Genomic DNA, 23,629 nt, shown 5'->3' on the forward strand with positions numbered 1-23,629 from the left:
TAATATGTGGGCAAATAAATTTTCTACAAATAATATTCAAACAAATTTTAATGGTGGCAATGACAAGCTGCGAAAAGGAAATTGTGGTGGGCTACAGAGGCAATATCCACCAAGTTAGTGTGCCCTCTTGGAAATAAAACACACGCCCAGCTCCGCTGGAGGAAAAAGGAAAGAGAGGGTCTTCGGAAAGCGGGCGGGGCCTAAGGACATTCGTCGACAGCGTGCATCTGAGAGGACCCTGAGGCCACGTGTGTAAGTCCCGGACCCTTGTCTCCTAAGGGTCGCGGTCTACTGGCCTCAATCGACGCTAGACCGTTCCCTTTTGACGGTCCATCCCTGATCTTGACCCGCCACTCTGCCCCTCCGGCCACCTCTTCCCCTTTGGCCGCAGACGACGCACTTTGCCCTCTGTTGCCCATGGCGCCAGTCCTCCCCCATCTCTCTGACTCGACCCGCACTCCGGAAAGAGACGAGGTAATGGCTTAGAATTTATAATGCGCGTCTTTGCCGTGAGTCACAAGGGGCTCTAGGGTTTCTTTTGACTTGGAAAGGCATGCTTTCCTTTCTATTTACGGTTTATGAAGAGTACCGTTTGCGTATATGCGTGGCGGTTTCAAGACCTCTCTGCGTTAGAATCCTTGTTAAAATTATGATTTTTTATCTACATATGGTGTTTACTATTAATGTTTATCGTGTTTTCAGGGTTTCTAAGGGTGAAGTTAACAGAATATGGCAAAATACTTCAGGTACTTCTATAATGTTGCTACTGTTTCTTCTAGAATGTTGCAACAGTCACTACTGCTATGGCCTCGCTCCGAAATCTTATTATTATTAAATTAATATGAGAATAGCGGATAGTATAATCTACTCGGTATTCTGTAAAAAAAGTGACCCAGTCGAAAAATAATTCACACTACTTTTTTAATTTTCATATATTTGGTAATAAATTTAAAAAAAAGTCTTTTTGCGAAGGACTATTTGTAAAAACAGATTATTATTCCTCGTCTCTCTATTCTAAATTTGAATTCGCTCCCCATAAAATGGTCAGCGTGGTTTCTTCAATAAGGAACGAGTCTCTATTATTGGCCAACGATAGTAAGATGGCAATAAGGTAGAAGCACAGGATAGTGTTTTTCTTGTCGTCACTCGGCTCTTCTATTACTAGCGACCGTCCATCTGTGTACGCATAATGATTTGTTCAACGTGCTTGCTCAACTCACGTTTCAATGCTTAGCCGAACAGAATATCCGTGAATAATTCGTCCTCCATGTCTGATAGCAGGCTGCATAAGCATTCACAATCATACGATGGCCATTGAGCACGAATCGTTGTCATGTGAGGCGGAATGGTTTATTTGTGGCAATTCTAGGGCAACACATTTCGTGTGCATGCGTCTTAGTCTCCCCTGGAATACGATGTGACCCGAATGAATTGATGGTATTCAAATGCTTACGTAGCGATACCGATTGCTAGGATTTTAATGGTTTTAAGTACTTTTTTGTTTAATTGGATTGATGTTTGTTTGTAATTTTAGTTACCGGTAGTTGAAAAGGTTTATAGCTCTCGCGTGTTACGAATCCAAAACGAGTGGATAAAAATAGTAATTTAAGTTAAAGCTGAAGAGATTTTGAATCTCGTAGTGACAAAACATGAGAGACTACAGCATGGATAACTAACCAGGTCATATTACGAGTCTTGAATTAAAATAAAAAACTACATGATGCCTTCTTACCTCTTGTAATTTTTATTCAAGTGAATGAACCATAAATATGCGTAAAGATTTCCTATTTTTCATTATTAAAGTTTTAACAGAAAATGAAAACTCATTTGGCATTAAAATTAGTTAGTTATAGTTTCAGACAAATCATGAAGCCTATACGTTTAGCGCGAAGGTCTTCCACTAGTGCTAGAGGATATTTTAAAAATTTCCCTGGATTAAACAATAATTTGTTTACACGAGTATCGAAATATAAACAGACTTTCATAAAAAATTCCAAACATAATATTAGTTAATTATGGTGTGAGAAGGTACTTTATATCGTTAAATCCGTAATGTTAACCTGGATATGATGTAAATCAGACTTTTTTCTCTGATGTACCTACTTCTTTGGGGTATTCAATTGTCTCTCGAAATATTATCGCGTTGAACTATTTTTACGCCTTAGGCCAAATTTATTAACATCACTACATATTTAATTATATATGAATCAGTTCAGAGTAAAGAGTAGTGTGCAATGGTTAACACCCATTTTGTGATTCACTTTCATCAATAACATGCAATTGATGTCATATCTGTCTTTTCAAGGTGTGATTGGGAGTTGACGGCCGAGGCGCTGGAGGCAGCCGGAGACTCAGAAGGAATATTCTTGTCTGTCGCACATTGGTATCCCCCGCACACGTCCTGCACGTACTTGATGCGAGGACGACCGGGGGAAGTCGTGCGATTATATTTCCCAAGGTAAGTCGTCGTAACAAGTATGATCATTATTTTAAATCTGTATAGTATTAACTTTTCATTTATAGAAAAAATGTCCCTTTCCTGGATAAAATCTTCGACGAAGTAATTACACCGTAGGTTAAGGGGAAATTAATGAACAATTTGGCCAATTTTACAGTTTGAAATGCTGCTCCTTTTGTAGAGTTCTGAAAAGTTTGGTTGAAATAAATTACAAATTGGCCAATGTAGCTAAAAAATTTAAAATATTTTGATAGTATATGTATTCAAAAATAAAGTGACGAGCAAAAACTGGTCCGTTCCCTTAAGATGGGTTCTCTAATTTTTACCTTCTTCTCTGGACATAGTTTCACCTTAATAATTGGAATAATTATCCATTAATACTGCTGATATACTGATAGGCATTCGAAATAATTGGCAACTCATTCTATTTCATAAACGTAATCTTCAAACCTTCATTTAATAGTTCAGACTCATTTCTTATAATAGGTACTGTTGAAATTTCTGAATGTTCAAAGATGAGTTTATTAGTTGAATCTTTCTCTTCCTTCGTATTCCAAGTTTGTATCAAAAGCTCTCACAGTATGAATTACACGCTTAAATGTATGATTTATAATAATATCAGAATTTTATAAATGCAGACATAAAAATATGTATGCTCTCCCTTAAAGTTGAGTTACGAAAATTATACATATGCTAATTTTTCTCTGTAGCAATATTTACTTCTTTACTATAATCCTATAAATTTTTGTGAAAAGCTTATTTATGGAATGTTTAACACTTAAACCCTCAACCAATTAACAAAGAAGACAAACGATTCTTTTGAGTTGGTTTAATTAAATAAATATTCATATTTCATCCATCTACCATACATCAACAATTACTCGGTGAGAAACCCGAGTAGCCTTTCAAGATACACTATTTGTTATTTCATTGGAATGCCATGAGTACATCTTTACGCAGTGAGTCTCAAACGCAATTTTCCGCGCAACAAGTTGAGACCCATGGTGCATAGGCGGAGGATTTAGCATCACGGTCCCGAAATACTGTGGATTCCTTATAACAAGATCCCCTCTCACCCGCCGCTCGTGAAAAAAAGGAGAAGCGAAAAAAGGAGAGAAAACACGTAAGAGAAAATAAGCTTATCCTTCGCACGCGAGAGAAAGCAAAATAGAGGCGGAGAAGGAATCCCAAGAAGAAGGCAAGCATCTCTATAAACACTTCGTCGGCACCGTTTCTTGGCCCCCTCGCTAGTTTCCTTATCGGCACCATTTAGAGATTGGCCGAATTCCAAAATTGGTTCAAAGGAGTGGAAGGAGGAGGGTAGGGTTACCTCAGGAGAGGAGAAGGGTTATTTAGGAGGGGGTGGGGTGGCGGAGGAAAGGGTTTTGTGCCCTAAGACGGAAGGTTATGGAACAAGGGAAGAGGAAAAGGGGTTGAGGAGATGGAAGATTAGAAGGGGTTTGTTGGAAGGAGCGCGGCAAGGGTGCGAAGCGGGTGCGGAATGCGAGTGCGAGGCTGTGGGAGAGATGCCATAGGAGTTTTGGGTGCCGCGAGCGAAGCGAATGTGGAGTTTAAACCTCATGCGAGGAATCGGTTGGATACACACAATAGGAATTTCCTCTCCGCCGCTCCCTTCCAAGGAAGCGAGGGTCTCCAGGCAACGCGAGGCTGGTACGTAATAGGCATTAATTCCAACTGGAAATCGGAAGACGTGTAAATGGGTAAGGAGGAAAATGAATCACAGAAATGGCATCCTCACTTGTATTTATATATGAACATAACAAATTTTTAGTATGTTTTATCCTCAGTATCAGCTGTAATCTATGTACGTATATTAGGGGGTGAGAAGCCAAGGGGTACAAAGAATATTTTTTTCTTAACATATTTCGGTACAGAAATTAGGTAATGAAAACCAACGGTATCAATTAAATATTTATTAGTGCATTTCATTTTCCACTCGATGCCCGCGCATAACAGAGACTCTCTCGTTTCCCTTGGCCACCAAGTATTTGAATATTTTTTCTGTAAATTTCTGTACCTAACTCTAGTTATAAGAAAATCACTTGTACCCCTTGGCTTCTCACCCCCTCATATGATATAAGAGGATGTGTGTATGTCTGTCCGCTTTGCATTTCCCTACGGCTGCACGGATTGTGACCAAAGTTAACACATAGATGCATTTCATACTCCCAAACCCTATAGTGCTACTTTCGGCTGCATCCGTTGCGTCCCTCGCGTCATTTTCTCATCATTGTTTGTTACGTCACCTCATACAACTTCTGCGGATGATCATCTTACCATGTAAGCATACCTCTTGACACGATAAAAGTAAAAACATAAATAAAGGATACTACATTCTCTATTAATCCTCCTGTTGAGAACCTTTTTGCTGGGGTATGCGTTCACACCACGTAGTGTCCTTTGAGTTATGTTTACCCTTGGCGCTTGTGTAGAGGTTTGCCTACCCGTCAGGATGCCCAGCCAAAGAAGTTGTAAGATTTGGTATAACACATAGTAATGAGAAAAGGACGCAGGGGACATATTGGACACAACCATAAGTAGGCTTATATGCACATATGCACTAACTTTGTTTGCCATAACAATTAAAATGCATAGTGGAAAGACAAACAGACATCCTCTTTTATGTATGCAGTTACTGGATTGGCGAGCTCAATCATAGGCCACCATTAACCCAAAATCAGTCCCTGACACAGAACACCGAGTGGTATAAAATAACTGCCCTATCAATTTTTCTCCGAGATGAAAATGCATCTTTTCACGTCTCAAATGTATATTTTTTTCTAATAAAGAGGACTTAAAGCTTTACGAATTTATCGAGGGAGATTGCTAAATTTAATTGGTTATCGACTCGTTTTGGGAAAACACGATTTATCCGCTCCTCATCGTGCGACATGTTGCCTCAGTATTTTCCTGCCTCTCACGAGCCTGCCTTCCCTTCAATCACTCCTTTCATCATCTTCGGAACAGTTAGCGCCAAATCAACCGATGGGACCGTGACCCCTTTCAATCACGTCCTTGGCCGTTTATGTTGCGTCACGAGGAGATCGTTTCCGCGCAATTAATGTTTGGTGTCGCCTTGTAAACGGGGCTCGTAGTCGATTCGTGGTCATCCTTATCGCTCCTAAATCAAGGTGGAGGCTTCACCCGTGGACGAGCATTGCTTACCAAGACTCGGGATTCATTTGCGAGCGGACATTGCGGGAATGGCAAGATATCGTATCCGTTATCCTAATAATGCGAAATACGCACAAGGAGAGTCAGTACCTTTCTAAGGTGTATTTTAATAATTGAATAAATATTAATGGTAATATGTAATAATGTATTATCACTGAAGAATACGAACAAGAATGCAACTAGTTCTAATGGTATTAGGTACACTTGAAGATTGACTGATAATGTCTGTTTTCGTTTGGGCCAGTGCGTACATGAAAAGGAGAAATATATTCCTATGAAAAACACAAAGGAGAAACATAAAATCATTTATCAGAGGCTGGCACTCCTTTTTAAAAAAAAATAGAGTTGTTAGAATCATTACTGAAATAGACTGTTGATGTTTTATTAAGAGAAATAATTTAAGTAATCGATAAAGTAACACGTTTTTTTCTTACGGGGTACAATGCCTTTCTCGTTCACGGTGGCTTGATTTATTTGTGGCAACACTGGAAAAAAAATTATATTTATTTCCGAGAAGATTAATGACCATTTCAGTAAACAAAATTCAATGCCTTGCTTTCATCATGAAAAAATACGGATTGAGAATATCTGGTGTAATTGCTTGAAGACAAGCAAGTAAACGACAATTTTAGTAGGCTTTTTTACTTTTGACTACCAATATAAAATGTTGCGACCACATCAAGCGTTAAACATTAGTATTACCTATATCCCTAATGCTGCTATCATTGGTATGACTAACAAACATCAGATTCAAATGCTTTAAGGTGACTATGAGGAATTAAGCAGTAATGCATTTCAATAGCTATGATTTGCATTCTGTTATTAAATTATATTTCCTGGAACTATAGAATTAGTGTATATAAAACAGTAACGATCAAAATAAAAGTATAAGCTCCAGAAAGGTTTCAGGTTTCTCTAATTTATCAACAATTTCAGGCAAGTGAAGCGTCCATGAATAGCTTTCCAACAATGAGACTTTTTGAAACCCATAGAAAAAATTTAGTCATTCCTTCCATATCATTATTATACATATAATATCATGAATACCTCCAGGCATAATAAAAAATATTGTAAATTACTCAACATCTTGCTTTCTACGAAGAAAATTTCCTCGTAACCTGTTGAAATGCTTTCGTAGTGTGGAAGTTCTTTATCCGTATGATTTTACAAACGCTTCCGGTCGCTCCCGTACAATTTTGTCATCAGTCAACTTTTCTCTTCTTTTAAGCAATAGCACGCTATTTATGCTCTTGAAATGATCTGCATAGCATTCATTTTCATGGTTACGCTGATAGCTCGTTAATTAAGTAAGAAACACCTGGGAATAAGATGATTTATTGCGTCATATCTATGACGCAACTATGACGTTTAGTTGTGATTTTAGAATCTTTCACCATCTTTATAACAGTATTGACCATGACCATAACCTATTTTTTTACCCAGTTTACATTCAAATAAATAGAAAATGTGCTATATTTGTTTTTTGATGCTATTATGGTGCAATAAGTAACTCATCCTATGTTTCGTTTTCGGCAAGAAAATTCTTCGAAAATGCAGCTTTTGCTTCTTGAGGCTTACCAATAATTACTATTCAGTAATTATAATCACTCAAGCTTCAAAAATGTTTTTTTCGTTGATTTTTTACAGCTATTAGAATGATTAGGATAATCCCTCAAGTGCTGCAGTAAACGAGTCTCTTAAATTATTGAATTACTATCTATGATAGTATCGTACCAACTTTCTTTGCAATAGCAGACAGGTATTTTGGAGTTCCTCAATAGAAATAATTAACTTACCTGGGATTATAGGTATTTAGGAGCAAATGTTTTGAATTAAGTGGTGGTGATTAATTATTTCCTCTTAAGCCTCTAAATAAGGAAACGGTAGCCATTATTTACAAGCACTTGGAAAGCTTCCAGTATATTATTTTATCCCAAGGTCTCGTATTGCAATTTTAGGTACTATGAAAATGATAAGGACTTGTGAAGAGCATTGAAAGGAATTTGAATGTTAAGCAAAGATATCCTTTGGATTCTCAGAATATCCTCTCGGCATATTCCAAGCCATCGGAATTCCAACGCATAAGAGCCTCGTGTAAGCCGAAGACATAATTAACGTGCAGTTAGACGGAACGCATAAACAGTTTGATTGGTAAGGCTTAATGGGCCAGAGGAGATTTGCCGTTCTTGCTCTATGCAACGATGACGTCATGAATAAACTTGGCGAAGAGCTCCCGTACCATCTCAGGCATAAATGGGAAAAAAACCGACACCGCACAGAAGCTAGGTTTCCGTCTCATCGTGGGCAAATATGCGGCAAAATCATCGGTGAGGAGACATCACCATTCACCACGCCAAAGCAGTGGCACAACGCTGAACCGCTGAGTCATTAAAAACTCGAGCGCCGAAAGGAGAATGAAGCTACAAATTGAAAAATAAAAACAGAACACGGAAAGAATGATAACCCAGCGAAGCGGGGTCTTCTCACTCGTCTAATTGTCGCTGCTTTTCGCCACTCTAACGTCGCCGCGTTCACACCCACGAAAGAGAGTAGCGAGAGAATGTTTTTCGTCGGGTGGTAACGGAAAAATGTACATCATTTCCCTTCCTTCTCTGCTTCCCATGCTCATACCACCTTCGCAGTACACAACCCGGGAGGAGATAATGAGGGAGAGTACGGGGAAGTGAGTGGATAAGAAAATAATTAGAGCCACCGCATGAGAACTCGGTGAATTAGTCACACCTTTAAAAGAAACATACACGCCATCTGCCTCCCCAAAAACTTCTCCCACTCCCTAAAAAAACTAGCATGTACCTTCCCAAGACTTCTTCCTGCATTTCCCTCTCTCATTCCGCAAAAACACACCCGTGCATACACACGTATATACGGATACATTTTCGTCCCATATTTATCTCTTAATTCCGTCTCACTCGCTCGGTTCCCTGAAAGGTATATGTTGACGCTTCATTAATTTGGAGGGAGCGCGGCAAGAGGGTGGCGTCGAGGCGCGGCGCGGTAAGGATTCGTCTCCGGGACCGTGTGAGTGTGTATGTGTGCTGCGGGAGGTTCCCTCCTCCCTTGCGGGTGCGGGGCGCGGCAATGCCCTCATTAAAGGGCGTAACGAGACGCCTCAGGGCACTCACGCGTCGCCGACAGAATCGTTCCGGACACTCGCAGGCAAGAGGAGCTTGCAGGCGGAGTTATTAGGGAGGAGGGCGTCAGGAAAGTTTCTTTTTCGACGTTTTTTTTCGTGTTTTCTTTTTTTTCTCTCAGGGAAGTGTGGTGGAGGTAGGTGAGGGGTAAAAAGAGGGCCTGAGTCGCAGAGGAAGAGCGGGGAAGGATGATACTCTTTGAGTGGGATTGTGGGGAGGGAATGGGTGTCGCAGAGGGTTGGGTGGGACTCTGAGGGTGAGGGAAGAGTGGAGGGGGATGAGTAAGGGGTTAAAAGAGAGGAGAAGAGTTGATGAATGAATGAATGAATGGGTTTTCCACTTCCGTTAATTTTTTTTTTACTTTTTTCCTTTTTTTCAAATCCCAAGCGTTCGTTGTTGATGAATGACCGAGAGAGAAAGAAGTGGGGGATCTTAGCACTTACCTTTTTAACTCGCTCTAAAACCGTTGAGATGACATGCGGGGAATTTATCTCTCCGCATTCGAAAATAAAGCGAAAAAGATGTGGAGCCCTCCATTTTTTCTAATTTTTTAAAATGTTTTTTTCTTTATCTCTAAATCTTGGACTACATTTTCTTCATCCCTCTATTTAAATTTCTTTCGGTGCATTTTGAGAGTTAAATAAATTTCGTGCTGCATTAGCAGCTTTGGGTTAACGTGATGACCTCTCACCGCTGTGATTTCTTCTTTTCATCCATCATTAAATTGCAAAAAGATGCGTTTACGTGGAAAGCACGGGAAATTGTACTTAATGCCTCAAAAGAAGAGAATGTGTATGCTCGTGTGAGGCTTGCAGCACGAGGTTTACGAAAAAAATTATCTCGTCTCTTCGGATTACGGATGGCTTAACCGCGGTGAAATTGAAGTAATCCTCATTAGTTGGAATAAAAATGAATGAAAGATCCTAATGGGACGTGAGCATATTTTCATTACTCAGGAATAAATTAATGAAAATAAATTTTTACATCTGCTTCGTCTTGATCTTTAATTTGAGCCCCTCGGTCCTTGATGAGTTGCAACTTTAAAAAGTTGTACTGTACAAAAAGTAATGCAAATGTCTATTATAAGTAGTTGTCTGAATCGGCAAAAACTTGATGCTTTTATGTTACCAGACATTACTGGACAAATTACGATCACTTTTACGGAATTTTTTTCCTACAATGATACGTGGAACATATTTTTCGCTACAAGATATAATGTGGAAAACGTACTAAGAGGAGGTTACCATAGAAGCAACGACTTTTACATAATAAATAAATTGTAATAATAAATCCTTTTTTGGACTATCAGTTTCTTTTGCTTTTTTTGCTGTTTCTATGGCACATGCTACTTCCAATATGCAGATACTTGAGTGTAATTATCTATTATTTGGATAGGTCTAATATTAGCATGTTCACAGACATGTTTTACTCACTTCTGTATACAGTTTAACAGAGTTTAGCTTTCTAACGTAAAAAAAAGACTTTGGAATTCTCCAGCTGTCCCTATTGAATTTAGAATATTTTCATCAAAGAGTGGAAGCATGTTTTGAATGCCAATCTCTAAATGTTTTTTTCTCAGTTTCAGTATGCAAAGAAAAATTTTACTACTTTATTTATTTTAAGTTAAACCTGTTTTCCAGGGATATACAAATAACTATTTTGTTCATGAGAATAATTGAAATTTCAAAATATATCCCATAAATCTGATAATTTTTTTCATTCATTTATTCAAAAAGCTGTCGCGAAAAAATTACCTACTTCTTATTTCCGGATCAAAACCAGCGCCTGCATTGGCTTATGTAGACTGAATCATCGTAATAGAAATCACAAAGTGCGGAAGTTGCGAAAAGGATATCGAATTGAGCTGTCCATCGGACCTGCTTTCGGAAGGAATGCTCTTCTGTTAATGGAATCTAATTCATCGCATAACTCATTCAGCATGAAAAGGCCCTTCAGCTCTCCGCGTTATTCGTGACAGAATGGTAAATATTCCATCCCAACTGACGTCATTGTTCGTACACTCAGGCAGTTATCGAAGAGCACAAGCTACTTCTATGCCTATCAGTAATTGCCTCAGAGAACGCAGCAATTGATTCGCCGTGAATTCGTCAGTTAAAGGAAAATACTTACTTACAGCTTGCCCATTATCGCAAGGCACCGCATTTAATGATAAAATCAGCAGACAATACAATTGTTCCCCTTGCGTCCGCTGCAGTCGGATGGAGTAGCGGTGACGTCGCAACACAAAGCAAAATCCAATAGCTTTTGTCCGCTCGTCGGCGCATCGGGAGGAATGAATATCTTTGAAATTATCCCATACGTAAACTCGCTTCATGCCGTAATATGGCAATCGGGTAACGCGGAATCCGTATCCATTTTCGATAGCTGCATATCATATCACCACATTCATGATTTCATGGACCCGGACTAAAACTCAAAGACACGTGAATGAGTCGAGTTAGCTGGGTAGCTAGAGGGAGAAAGATAATTAGGGCCCGTTTCCGGTGCAGTGAATTATACAAGCGGCGCTAATTTGGAGAGGAGCGCTATACTTCCCGACAGCACAAAAGGAAGACGACAAAAGGTGGATTGGTGTAAGCGACGCCTGTGGAGCCGGAAGGGTGCGGCGCGGTGCGGACTGACGCCGGCGTAGCCCGGGGACGACCGCCGCGCCGAGCGCATCCGTCTCCCCCTTGGGGACCGCATTCCGACCGCATTCAATCCGAGCGAATTCAAACCGACTCTCAGTGAAGCCCCATACACCCCGGCCTCTTCGTCCTCCTAGCCCAACGGTGGGCACCCAACCGTGTTGGATTTTCCAGGGACGGGAAAGAGTGGAGGCGCGTCAGCTTACGGCTGAGTCTCGAGGCAGATGTGCAGTGGAGTATTTTTTTTTTGAAACCGGAAGAATCCATATTTTTAGGTCACTGCACCAGAATTGGACTGTGGTTAAGTGGTTTTATCACAATTTATATCACCCTGTGTGAAAATTTTAGGAAATAATAATGTGAATATCATGCCAGAATAGAAGAAACGATTTCGGTAAATATGATTTTTTATAACTTTCAATTAGTTTAAATTCTGAGGCCTTTGTTAATGCATGAGAAAATATCGGAATGAATTATACTGGAAAGAAAATAATCTACATTTTTAGGCAGATGCATGGAAGGTACATTGTATCTCCATACGTTGGGAGGGGTCGGCAGTTTTGTGGATCTGCGGTAATTAATATCGTTTTACATTCATTTTATCTGATCGATTGAAATATTTACTGAAGATAGATTACCTTGGTAGGCTAAATGAAGGCTGTTGCTGTAGATGATATGAAAATTGTCAGCGTTGTGACACATCAAAGATTTTTGACTACCGATGCAAGTATCTACTGTTCTGCATTCACCTTGATAATGAATCGGCAAAAAAACCAGTTTATGCCGTTCTTCCTCGCATACAGTTTCATAAATATATACCTGCTGCTATTAAGATTAATACTATTTGTCTTATATAATTTTTCGGAGTAGTAAATGGTGGCGTATTATCTTATTTATTTGGTGTCTACTTTCATGACTTTTATCCCAATAGCTTGAGAATCTTTAAAAAATACAAAATTTAATTTATATAACGAATAGTTAAAATTATATAATATTTTATAAGGTCACTATAGCATGACATCATTTAGATTGTGGGCCTTTGAAGAGCAGATAATTAATCACTGCTTAGGATATATAATGGTGGAGAAAAACGGATTAGCTGATTTAGCTCGAGAAAGAAGTGCTGAAACGGGAAATTATGAATACCGAAGTATTAGGGAATTATAAGAATTACCGAAGTATATTCACGTATAGCAATAACAGAGTTGTTTTTTCCTGAATGATGACGAAGGTAATTATAGCGTTGAATCGAAAACGATTGGCCAAGCATATCAGTGAAAGATAGATGAAAGCTAAATGACAATCCTTACGTTAATTTGAGGCTGCCCCGTAACAAAAAATGGGTAAAAATGAAATTTTGAAGCATAAATTTTTCTTGTGTCTAATGAAAATATTAGGCTGTAGCCTACAAAGTTTAAATATTGAGATGCATGGTGTTAAAAATTCATGAAATAAACAAGTAATTCCACCATATGTTTCTATTTTTACGGAGTAAAATAAATTATTGTAATAAAATATATTCATATGGAGTGATCGATTTTTATTTTTATTGATTACTGAACATTGATTTTCTCGTTAATTTTAGTGACAGAAATATTTTTTTTTCTAATAGATACGTTTTCTAAAATAAGGAAGTAACTATTCCATATATAAATGAATATATCTCACGAGTTTTCACATTGATTTTGAATTATATGATCAAAAGAGTAATTTGCCTAATGAAATGTCATTCAAAGCGTTCTTCCCGCTCGTGTGGAGCAAGACATATTGCTTCTCACGAGCAGCCAATATACTAGTGACCATTTGAGTTACTTTAGGTTATTTAGGTCAGATCATTTTGAAATGAAGAATATGAATGGACGATGGTAGAACAAAGAGAAGAGTTATTTAAGGATTTCTTGAGGGTATTTTGTCCTGCCATCAGACTAATGGGCAAAGGAAAGAGACGTGATCGGTGGAGTCTTTTGAGAGAGCGTATTGGAGGGATCTGGGAATGTCGAGGGGCCGTCGGAAGATTATGTCCTCGAGTGTGGCAGACGTCCGACCCCGTTCCCGGTCGCCGTGTCTCAGCACTCGCCGCTTCAATTGGCGGTCGCCGCCCGTCTCCCTGGAGGGAGGAGATAAGGGGACCCACTGCAGCGGTTTGCGCTTCCAGCACAATCGAACGAACCCTTTTCGAAAAGGTTGTCGCATCCGACCGTGTGTGACGTCCGCGTCTGCCGTGCGCTGCGGAAATCGTGGAGAGGCGAATGGTGGTTTAGATGGTCCACAGAAGTCGAGTTTTCGTCTATTAAATGCTTAAAAATCTCCAAACCATCTGAAAGGGTTTTCAGCTTGTTGATAACTACAATCTGAATCTAGTTTTAATTAAGTTTATAAGCAGAGGATACTACGATATTTTTCTGTCTACGCATCGAAGGAATGACTCTAATCACTCGGTAATGATTCGACTTTTTCTATTTTGTTTTTTTTATGTTTGTTTTTTTTACTAGATCCTGAACGTAATTTCAACTCTTGGCATTCGCCAATTTAGCTATTTAATTAGATAATTAAATCTATATCCCGGAGATACACAAGAGATTTTTCGGTGGAAGTTCGATTTGTGTCTGATTGATTATGTAGAAGGCTCCTTGCGCGCGATACTTCATCATTAAATTACATGTAACGCTGTGGCCCACTCGGCGAATTTAGTCCACAGTAAAACGAAATGGTCATGTTCTACTTCATGATTTTACCTCCTTTACTGACGCAAGGGGCCTTAGAAATCCGATCACCTATACTTAATTACAATATTGAGAGAAATATGGATCAATTCTTAGTTTTTGTGTGTATGTCAGTTCTGATCATAGAATTATGGGCAATTGTTTTTCAAAAAGTATGTCAATATATTTTTAGAACAAGTATATTACACGTATTAAAACTGTATAGTATAGCTTGAAACTATTTTAGTTTTCAGCATGCATAAAGTTACTAGCGGAAGGGTCCGTTGATTCTCATCTAGGACATAAAATCAGGGAATGATTCAGTAAATATATAATCAACACAAACAAATATTAGGCCTTATATTATTATTATTATTATTATTATCAATATACTGGGCACGATTACCACGTCTTCATGTAAATACTATTTATTTCAATTACGTAGGCTCTGCATGGTCCAGTAGGTTTGTGCAGTAGTTTTGTTCAGTTAAGTTGGAAGCTCGTCAACATCGAGCAAAAATTCGGGCACGGAAATTTTTATGTAACATTCTTGGCCCGATGAATTATTTTTAATGAGATAAATCACTTGTTAACACGGTTTGCTCTATGAGAACATCGTAATAGGAATGGGTTATCCGGATTTTATTGTAAAATTTCTTTCGGGGCGAAGGATCTGCACAATAAACTCACGGAATACTAGTTACATATGAGAGCTACAATAATTTGAGAATATTTTAACTAACTGCAAAATGGTACGATAATTTTTCTGAGTTTAGAAATAAAACTGCTTTCTTTCATCAAGCAATGGCTAAAATTATTTAGTAAAAATTACATTGTCATATCATCTTTTTTGCATCAATGCATTTAAACTATTGACACCATCATAGTACAAAAACTTATCTTCCTTGCTGATCGGGGAAAGATCTTGGTTTCGGTAGCAAGAATTTAATCCTATTCTGACACAGAAAATATGAATATCTCAGTATAAATGATAATTGAATGGATTAATGGTGTTTTGATTATTATATTATGTCAAGAATCTTAAATGGCTGATGCTAGTGGTAACAAAAATTATCATGACATTTCAGTTAAAAACGCACCATTTTTAAACCAATGAAACGTTGCGCCAAGCGCTTCGATTTGTCGCGAGTTCGCGCTGTTGCCGGATGCTCTGGACAACTCATGACCTCGAGTGCATATGTTGTCAGAGATCGCAATGTATCCAACACTACTCGCTAGCTCAGTGGTACGAGGTTACGTGGGTAGAGACCCCGAAACTTGCATTCCTTAATTTTAACCTTATCCAATTCAAACGTCTTCAACTTTGGTATTTTTAATCAGTCAATTTTAAGGGACATTGTTCGTGCCTCATCAGTAACTAGAGTGGGTTCAAATCGCCTATAGGGCTCAGCTTAGAATATATACCAATTGGGTAATAATTTCCTCCAAAGCGGATATGATGTTGAAAAAGGTGAATAATACCAGGGTGTATTGATAAGTAAGGTCTCCTACTTTTTTATTGTGGGAAAATCAATTTATTTTGAAATTTGCGTAGGCACATTATTGGAAAGGTTGTACATTTTGCTATTTTTAAAATAGATGTCTTGATGATCAATTACTTCTTGTATCCTTGTAACTAGCTTTTTAGTAATGGTGTCGTGCCACTCTCCCGCTGCGTCGCAAAGCCAACTAACGACTGCATCTTGCACTGACTTGCCTGACTTGAATTTCTATGTCTCCTAAGGTGTTTTTTGAGAGCGATAAACAAGTGATAGTCGCTTGGGGCAACGTCCAGGCTGTAGGTAGGGTGTACTATGATATCCTAAATGAATTCATTGAATAGAGTGGTCATTTTATGGGACACATGTGGACGCGCACTGTCATGATGCAAACACATTCCTTTGGGACCCCCCGCCGGACACTTACTTGCAACCAAGGACCTCTGACCCAATATTCTGCACAGAGAGGTAGCGACAGCCTTCATTAAAACCTTCCCTTATCTCATGAAGACTAATTATCCGGTTATAGCGCACCGTCTCCTCAATTTGAGTCGCCATTGATTCCGGAAAACTCTGCCTACCCGACCGCAACTCATCATGGACGTTTTTCCGTCCATCAGAAAACTCCCGGCACCACTTCCGCACGTTTTTGATGTCCATAAGCTTCTCACCGTACACTTCCACTATTTGGTGATGAATTTCTGTCGGAAAAAAACCTTTTTTGCATTCAAAAAATAATGGTTGAGCGTAGTTCTTACCTAGCGGGCGAGCTAAGTGGGAGCTCTATCCTAAACTATTGCTATGCAGTGACTGAGCACTGCTTTGACATTGTAGGCTTAAATAACATTAATCATGACACAAGAGGAACAACCTGTTCAATTCTGTACCACTATCATGTAAATATTGTCACCAGGAGGAAAGTCTTTGTCGAGTGAGGAGAGGGGGTGGAGAGGAAGTCTCTAGTGAGTGATGCGGGCCCTACCTCAGCGGCGCCGCGGTGCGGAGTGGCGCCCTGGGGGGTGGATTACATTACGACGGACGATATCTCCTAAACGCTTAGAGATAGGTCAAAACAAACAGAAAATCGTCCCAACGGACTTTACTTTTACGTTTTACATAGAAATAGCACTTTTCTGCTCCAAAAAACTCAATCGGGGGTTCTAAGTACTTAGGGCCCTTGGGGCACGGGTTGCCGTTATTTTAAAGTAACCAAATTTTAACATGTGAATATAAACCTCATTTGGATCATTTTGAGACTGAGAAAACATAACTTTTCGCAATTCAGAAAATTAAGGGCCGGCCTACTGAGCAGGCTATGGCCACGTGAGTGGTTCTACAAGTTGGTGTAGGAAGTAACTTCCCAGAATCATGATAAAATGGAGGATTAGGCCGAAAGGAATATACTCATCAGATGATTGCAGCCAAGGCATTCATCCATTATCATCTCTCTGCAAAATAACTGCTGCTAAAGTGCCAATCTATTGCCAAGTCCTGCCTCGTTCATTCCATTGTCCTCACTTGATGAATCTTACTACGTGGCAGGGTTTCAGTTTCCACTTTCACTGCGACGAATCCAGCCGTGCTTTCTCTTCATTCCGGGGAAATCATCTCTTATTGCCTCACTGCTTTGGCAGCCTTAACCAAAATCTTTCATTATTTTCCATCTCTGAACATCCTCTTACATTTTCCCCTCATTTCAGTGGCCAAGCCAACCACAATGACTCAGTGTCAACGTCTCCTCTAACTTGTTTCGGAGAAGATTCCTGAGCCAAACTACCTACAAAATGAGAAATATTTTGGCGATAATACATGGTCATTGCTCTTGGGGCAGTTTGTTACAAATCATAATAGTTTCAGCATCTCACGAAGTGTTACGTTTCTGACTGGCCTGTTCATAATCCATTGAATGGGTGTAAGTTTAATGTGCTAAGTGCAAAGAGCTTAGCTATGATTCTGTTGTTCGCGAGCGTTCCATATTGAGAATGTTGGATCAGCTTACTCTCCTATTACGGCTATGAAATGCCTGGTGTCTACGAGAACTTCTATTTTACATTTACTGAGTTACTTTAATTTGGGTGTGAGGTGTCAGATAGAGGTGCATGGTAAAGATTGATAGTTTTATTTTTGAATGATTGATACACTGTCTTTATATTTTAGCGAGATCCGTTTATGCCGGATTAATTAATACATACCATTTGAGGTAGACTATATATTCTTCTTTGTTATCAATTGATATCAAATTTGAAGGCTCTCGATTTTTTTGTGAATGTCGGAGGCATAAAAGCATGTGCCTCATCTCGTTTATATGCGGATAATTGGCTATATTTTATTTCTTAAGCAACACCCTATATATATAGTCTCTATACAAATTTCATATAAAATATATAAGATTTGTAATTACTGAATATATTACCTCAAGGTGCAGCGAAAAAGTGAAAAGTCTTACCAAAACTGATCAGGGATGAATATTTAGACTTTTTTGACAAATATTTTGTGAAAAAAACGGATTAAATTGATATTTTTTCCTATTAATCAACCTTAGAGAAATGTACGGGACGTTATAATAGCTCGTCGCAACCAATTATTGAAAACATTCTCAGATAAAATAATCCGTTCACTCACTCGGCATTATTTTCGATTTTTTCACTCACACACTCGATGGCTTAAGGCCAGAGGAGTGATCGCTGTGGGCTCTTTTGCCTTGAGAGCGATGCCATGGAACCATTGATCTGGGGACTCCCTCACCGCATCTACCTTTTTTTTCGCGGCATCCCATTTATTTTCTTCCACCATTTTCTCCACACACATCATTGCCCTTTTTTGAGTCCACATTCACCTTTCCACCCCGTCTTTGCACATCCCACGTATCCCATCTCACCCTATTTCCTCTCACCCAACTCACTAGCCTTCCACGCCCTAATCCGTTACCCATTGCCGTGAACCACACACACAGACGTCTGCGGATACCCCTTTTCATTCTTTCCACCCACGCATTTCCCCAGCCCTCACCTCCCATTCTCCCCATTTCCTGTCATACTTACTTTCCTGCCCTTATTTCTCTCTCCCTCTGTCTTTCTTTCTCTCCTAACCTCTTTCTCTTTTCAGTCCCTTTCCCTCTTCAGACCCCTCCCTCTTTAAAAAGGCCCGAAATCTACAGCATTCCACACTCCCACCCCCAGAAAACCCTTCCTCTCCCAGCGGGAGGGATCTTCTTGGCTTGTTTTCAGCTGGCTCCGTCGACGGTTCCTGGTGACTTCGCTGAAAGACGACGGTCTCAGCGTAAATCGGACTCTTCAATGAGACCACAAAACTGCTCTCCTATTTTTTCCACCTCCCTTTTCTCAAACTCTCCTCTCCCCCCATCTGCTAACATTTTGCCGTTTTATTTTCCACCGTATGGGTTCCCTAAACGACTTTGTAACGCGGTTTTCCAGCCTCAGAGAGTTTGGTCCGCTGAAAAAGCGTAGAGATGGGTGCGGGGATGAAGGAGTGGGGAGGATGGGCTTTTAGTCCTAGTCTGGATTATGTCGTACCGAGAAATGGTGTGCATTGACATTACACATATATATGAATGAGATGGTTATGGAAGAATTCGTTCGCGAATGAAAAGATTTCCTATGATTCCTACTACACCTCTTAATTTTTTTTAATGTTACGTAGCTGAAGACTTTCACCGTGATGCGTCTGTGATCAAATCATAGTGTGCTGAGATGAAACTTGGGTGGTGCTCTAACTTTCTTTAACTTCGGGAAAGTTTTAAGGCTTTAAAGCCTTAAATTCTTGGAGAAAAGAGACGATTTATTTGAGCTAAAGAGTTGGAAGTTATCTCACAGAACCTCTGCACTTGAACCATTTGCGTTTCTGAATAATGAACTTCAATCAAAGTTATCTGACTGAAACTGTTATGCTTCCTACTAATATAGATAATTTATAAGCTTTGGCCGAGGAGTTGTATTAGTTCTTATTCTATGGGATGATTCATTGGTAAACATGCAAGGATGTGAATTATTACTGAATGCCCATTGTTAAGCTTTGCATATGCAAGTTTTAGTACCTACAAGTCATAATGAGCATCTTAGTTTGCCATTGACGGAATTCAAAATGCCAATGAAAGCACACTTAACAGATAAAACCAACATTATAATTTCTACATGCCTAGTAATACAGCGATTTCGAAAAACGTTTCAATACTACTGCAAATTACTAATTTAATACTGTACTGCAGAACCATACCCGTTATTCAACGACTACTACTGTATAATTTTTGTAAACTTAAGCGTTGAGCGTTGCCAGAAAGCAATAACAGAGACTTACGAAGGAATATTGGCGAAGAATGAGAATTTAATTCCGTTCTTTTGAGGATTCTTGAATATGATTTATTTTCTATCTTTTTGAGGCTGTTTTGTTCCGTGGTTGATGATTCACAATTAAAAAGGAAAGTCTCAGGTTTGTAAGCCCTCTACTTGACGAGGCAGAGGTTTATGTTCTTATATTTATTGATTACATATTCGATTCGTTGAATTTATGCATGAAAAAATTAGACAAAGTTTCGCGAGCTGAAACCAAAATTTTTTGGGCGAGTAATTAGAGGCAGGAGAACAGCCAATATTGGAAACATGCAGAATGAAAAAAAATAATGAGATGGGAGCTTTAGACAGGTGAATAGCAGAAATTGTTTATTTTCTTTTGCGTATAAAATGTTCTAGAATGCCATAACCACTTCATAATGTTTTAGTACATTTACTTGAAACGCTCAAATTTTTTCGAAAATATTTGTATGTCCCGGAACGGTATATGAAAAGTTACGTATGATTCATGCAACTTTGACATTATATTTTTACTTCAAAACTAATAATTTCATGTTGAATATGAGTCAGCCTCATTCTACGTAGGATGAGACTTCCTGATTCTGGGCGACTGATACTCCAACATTTCATTTTTGCTATCATTATAGAAGCTGTTCTCCTGAATGTAAGTTTACTATTTTTGTTTAATTTCAAGCACACTTATAGTTGGAAAGCAATCTTTAAATAGAAATTTAGTTTACGTAAGGTTGTTTAACAGCACCTCGTTGAGTATAATGGGTGTCTGATTTCACGCAATTCATATTGAAGGCCGAGCTGATGTTTTTTTTACAAACAATCTATATTTGGCTAATAAGGTAACTATGGGAAAGCTAATGATTTAAATTAGTCTTTGCGTGCTATTCGCAAACAATGTGATAGACAGTCACCATCGTGAATGACTTTGAAATTTTACTACCTACTTTTTTATCCATGATTGTCGGAGAGTTGTAGGCATTCCATTGAACAAAATTTTTATCAATAGTTGATTTATTGCTCAAATACGCATCAATAATTTCCTATTTGTTATTACGATCTTTGGAAAAACTAAGTGATGAAGAGTGTCAAATCTTTAAAAGCTAAAATTCATGGATTGGGCTTTTTTTTTAATGATTTTGGCTCCGCGAATTATTTGAAACAATTGTAATATTTGTGCCATAAAAAAAACTTAATTAGCAATTTGAAAGTATATTGAAAGTTGCTAGTTGCTATGCTCCTAAGAATAGAAATTGATGTATTTTTTAGCTAAAATTATTTTATATGTAAAAACAATCATCATTTTACTGGGTATTTTTTTTTAATTTTTCGAAAGTTGACTAATGCAGCATCGCAGTGATTCCACGATTACCTTACTGACTCTTTCTCCATGTTGGCCCTCCTGAATTTTCCCAGGTTTAATTTGTTAATAAATGACGGATAATCTCCTGCTCAATCCGCTTAGCAGGAGCAATTTATGATAGCCTTCGCGGTCACCTCGCCCTTTTGGTATTTATTCATCATAAATTGGTGAGCAAGCACCTTGAAGCGAGGAGCCTTTTTAATTCATCCTCTAATCCTTGTAAGAGCCATAAATTCATCCTTTAATAAACTGTAATCGCAACAAGATACAGGATGGAAGCAGTAAATTTTGAGAGTATAATAAACCGTCCACTGCAACTCCCTCATGGCTCATTTTCAAAGCTGATCGTTGCCTTCCACTGTTCAGTTTTAGAAGGCCGGGTTATTATTACACTTCCGAGAAAAATAGTATGGATTTTAAGCATCGTAGACAAAAAACTTGTTTACTATTTTTTGCGTTAAGCAATTTCTAATAGATTTCTGCTTACCTTTTAACAAAATTGGGATGAAAGTTTCCCGAATTGCTTGCTAAAAACATGTTATCCCAGCCGTATACATTCCATTCAAGAATAAAGAAATCCGGCCGGTGAGGTTAAACTGAATTTTACAGTAGTTTGTACATAAACTTAAAACTGCAAAGTGCCAACTCATTGGCAAGTGTCAGTCAAATGATATAATATACTAGCAAATTTTATGGCTAATCATGGAAATGTTAACATGCCATGCCGGCTAAGAATTATAATTATGTAATTAGATTTATTCATAATAAAAGATAATTATTATAATGTGTAACAAAAAATATTCTAATTTAGATGAAAATTAAGGAAAATCGCAATTCAAAAGAAAATTGAAATAATATTTACGCTGAAAAACGTGTTAGAAGTATGTTTTATAGCCCTTTTGCTTTTTACATCGAATTATGATGACTTCGGGAACGACTTAAACATTATAATGTATGCCTCATCAATTCTGCTATTGGTTTCTAATATTATCATGACGTTTTTTATTTCAATCATTCCTGATTTCAACAGTGGGAACTCAAGTGCACTTCTCGATTACCAGTCACGTTTACTGTTCTGAGAGAAAAACGACCCATTATGCCGGAAGTATGACCACAGCATAAAAAAGAAAATCCTGACGCTGTTGAAACTGTACTTTGAAGCGTAAGCACGTTCGATTTTCCTCCGAGCACATTGGAGGAACGCTTTTGTAATTTAAAAATGTTTCCCCCCCCCCCCGTTCATTTTTCGCAGCGGTCGCCACCCTCACCGATATATCGCCTGACGTATGTAATTTCCTTCATCTCTCCTCTCTTGTCGACATACCAAGTGGTGCGTTATGTCCTTTTTTCATCGCGTCATCGCGAAGAAGGAAAAACACGAGCGGCGTGTGTGCAATCGAATTCCGCGGTGTACAGAGGCGCTATTTCGAGCCGCGTCCCTGCCACTGGAATGTGGGAGGATAAGAGGGGAGGTGAAGGAGGATAAGCACAATTCGGTGTCACCAGGGAGAAGGTGGGATCGGGGGCGGCTTGAAGAAGGCGCTGTTTTAGGTAAAATGTTTGATTAGTGACGTGGACTGGTAGATATCCAACTGGATAGATATTTTGGGTAGGTTCAGTAGAAATGAAGTTTGAAGTATGCATACAAATTGCCATCAATCGATCATATGCCCGAAATTGACTGGGATACAAAGGAGTTGTCACCCACAACTGAAATAAAAAACCGAATCGGGGGTGTGAATGTTTTAATGAATTATGGCTGGAAGCTATAAATTGAAACGATAACTACTTCTTAGCAATAGTTGCGGGAGTAAATTGGTGGAAATACATAATCGTTGGAGTTGAAAGCATAAAAACTTTGCTTTTTCCACATGTTGACAGGGAAAATTTAATCTTGTATCTTGGTCCGTCTATGACAAGGTTGGTTAGGGTCAGCTGCCAACGAAGCTCAAGAAAAAAAGACGGAATTATTCTAAAATGTTACCGAGGCAAAAAAGACATCTAGTATATTAGTTTAGGTTGATTTTCGTCATACTTATCCCAGTATCCAATGAAATGTGTATTTTAATAACAATATTAAGCATGTAAATATCGATTAGTTTTATTATCCACGCATTAGTATTTAAAAGATAAATTTGGTTTGATGGGAATGTATGGACGAACATTCATTTGGGTATTCACCCATCGCCATTAAATGCCAGTCAATTTTTTTTTGCATTAATGAGATTAAATTTCTCATTGTAAGCATAATTTGTTTTCTCTGAGGTGATATAAGTAAATATTACAGTACATA

General features: G+C 38.6%; 1 protein-coding gene across 1 annotated transcript in view; it reads left to right on the top strand.

Annotated features, from left to right (window-relative positions):
• Positions 1 to 23,629, top strand: part of LOC124153254 — a 73,553-nt gene that overhangs the window by 34,284 nt on the left and 15,640 nt on the right. The window contains exon 6 of the mRNA XM_046526374.1: positions 2,306 to 2,458. Coding sequence (XP_046382330.1) covers positions 2,306 to 2,458 — 153 coding nt within the window. The remainder of the gene's footprint in view (positions 1 to 2,305; positions 2,459 to 23,629) is intronic.

The sequence above is a fragment of the Ischnura elegans genome, chromosome 1 (assembly GCF_921293095.1).
Source record: "Ischnura elegans chromosome 1, ioIscEleg1.1, whole genome shotgun sequence".
Classification (NCBI taxonomy): Eukaryota; Metazoa; Arthropoda; class Insecta; order Odonata; family Coenagrionidae; genus Ischnura; species Ischnura elegans.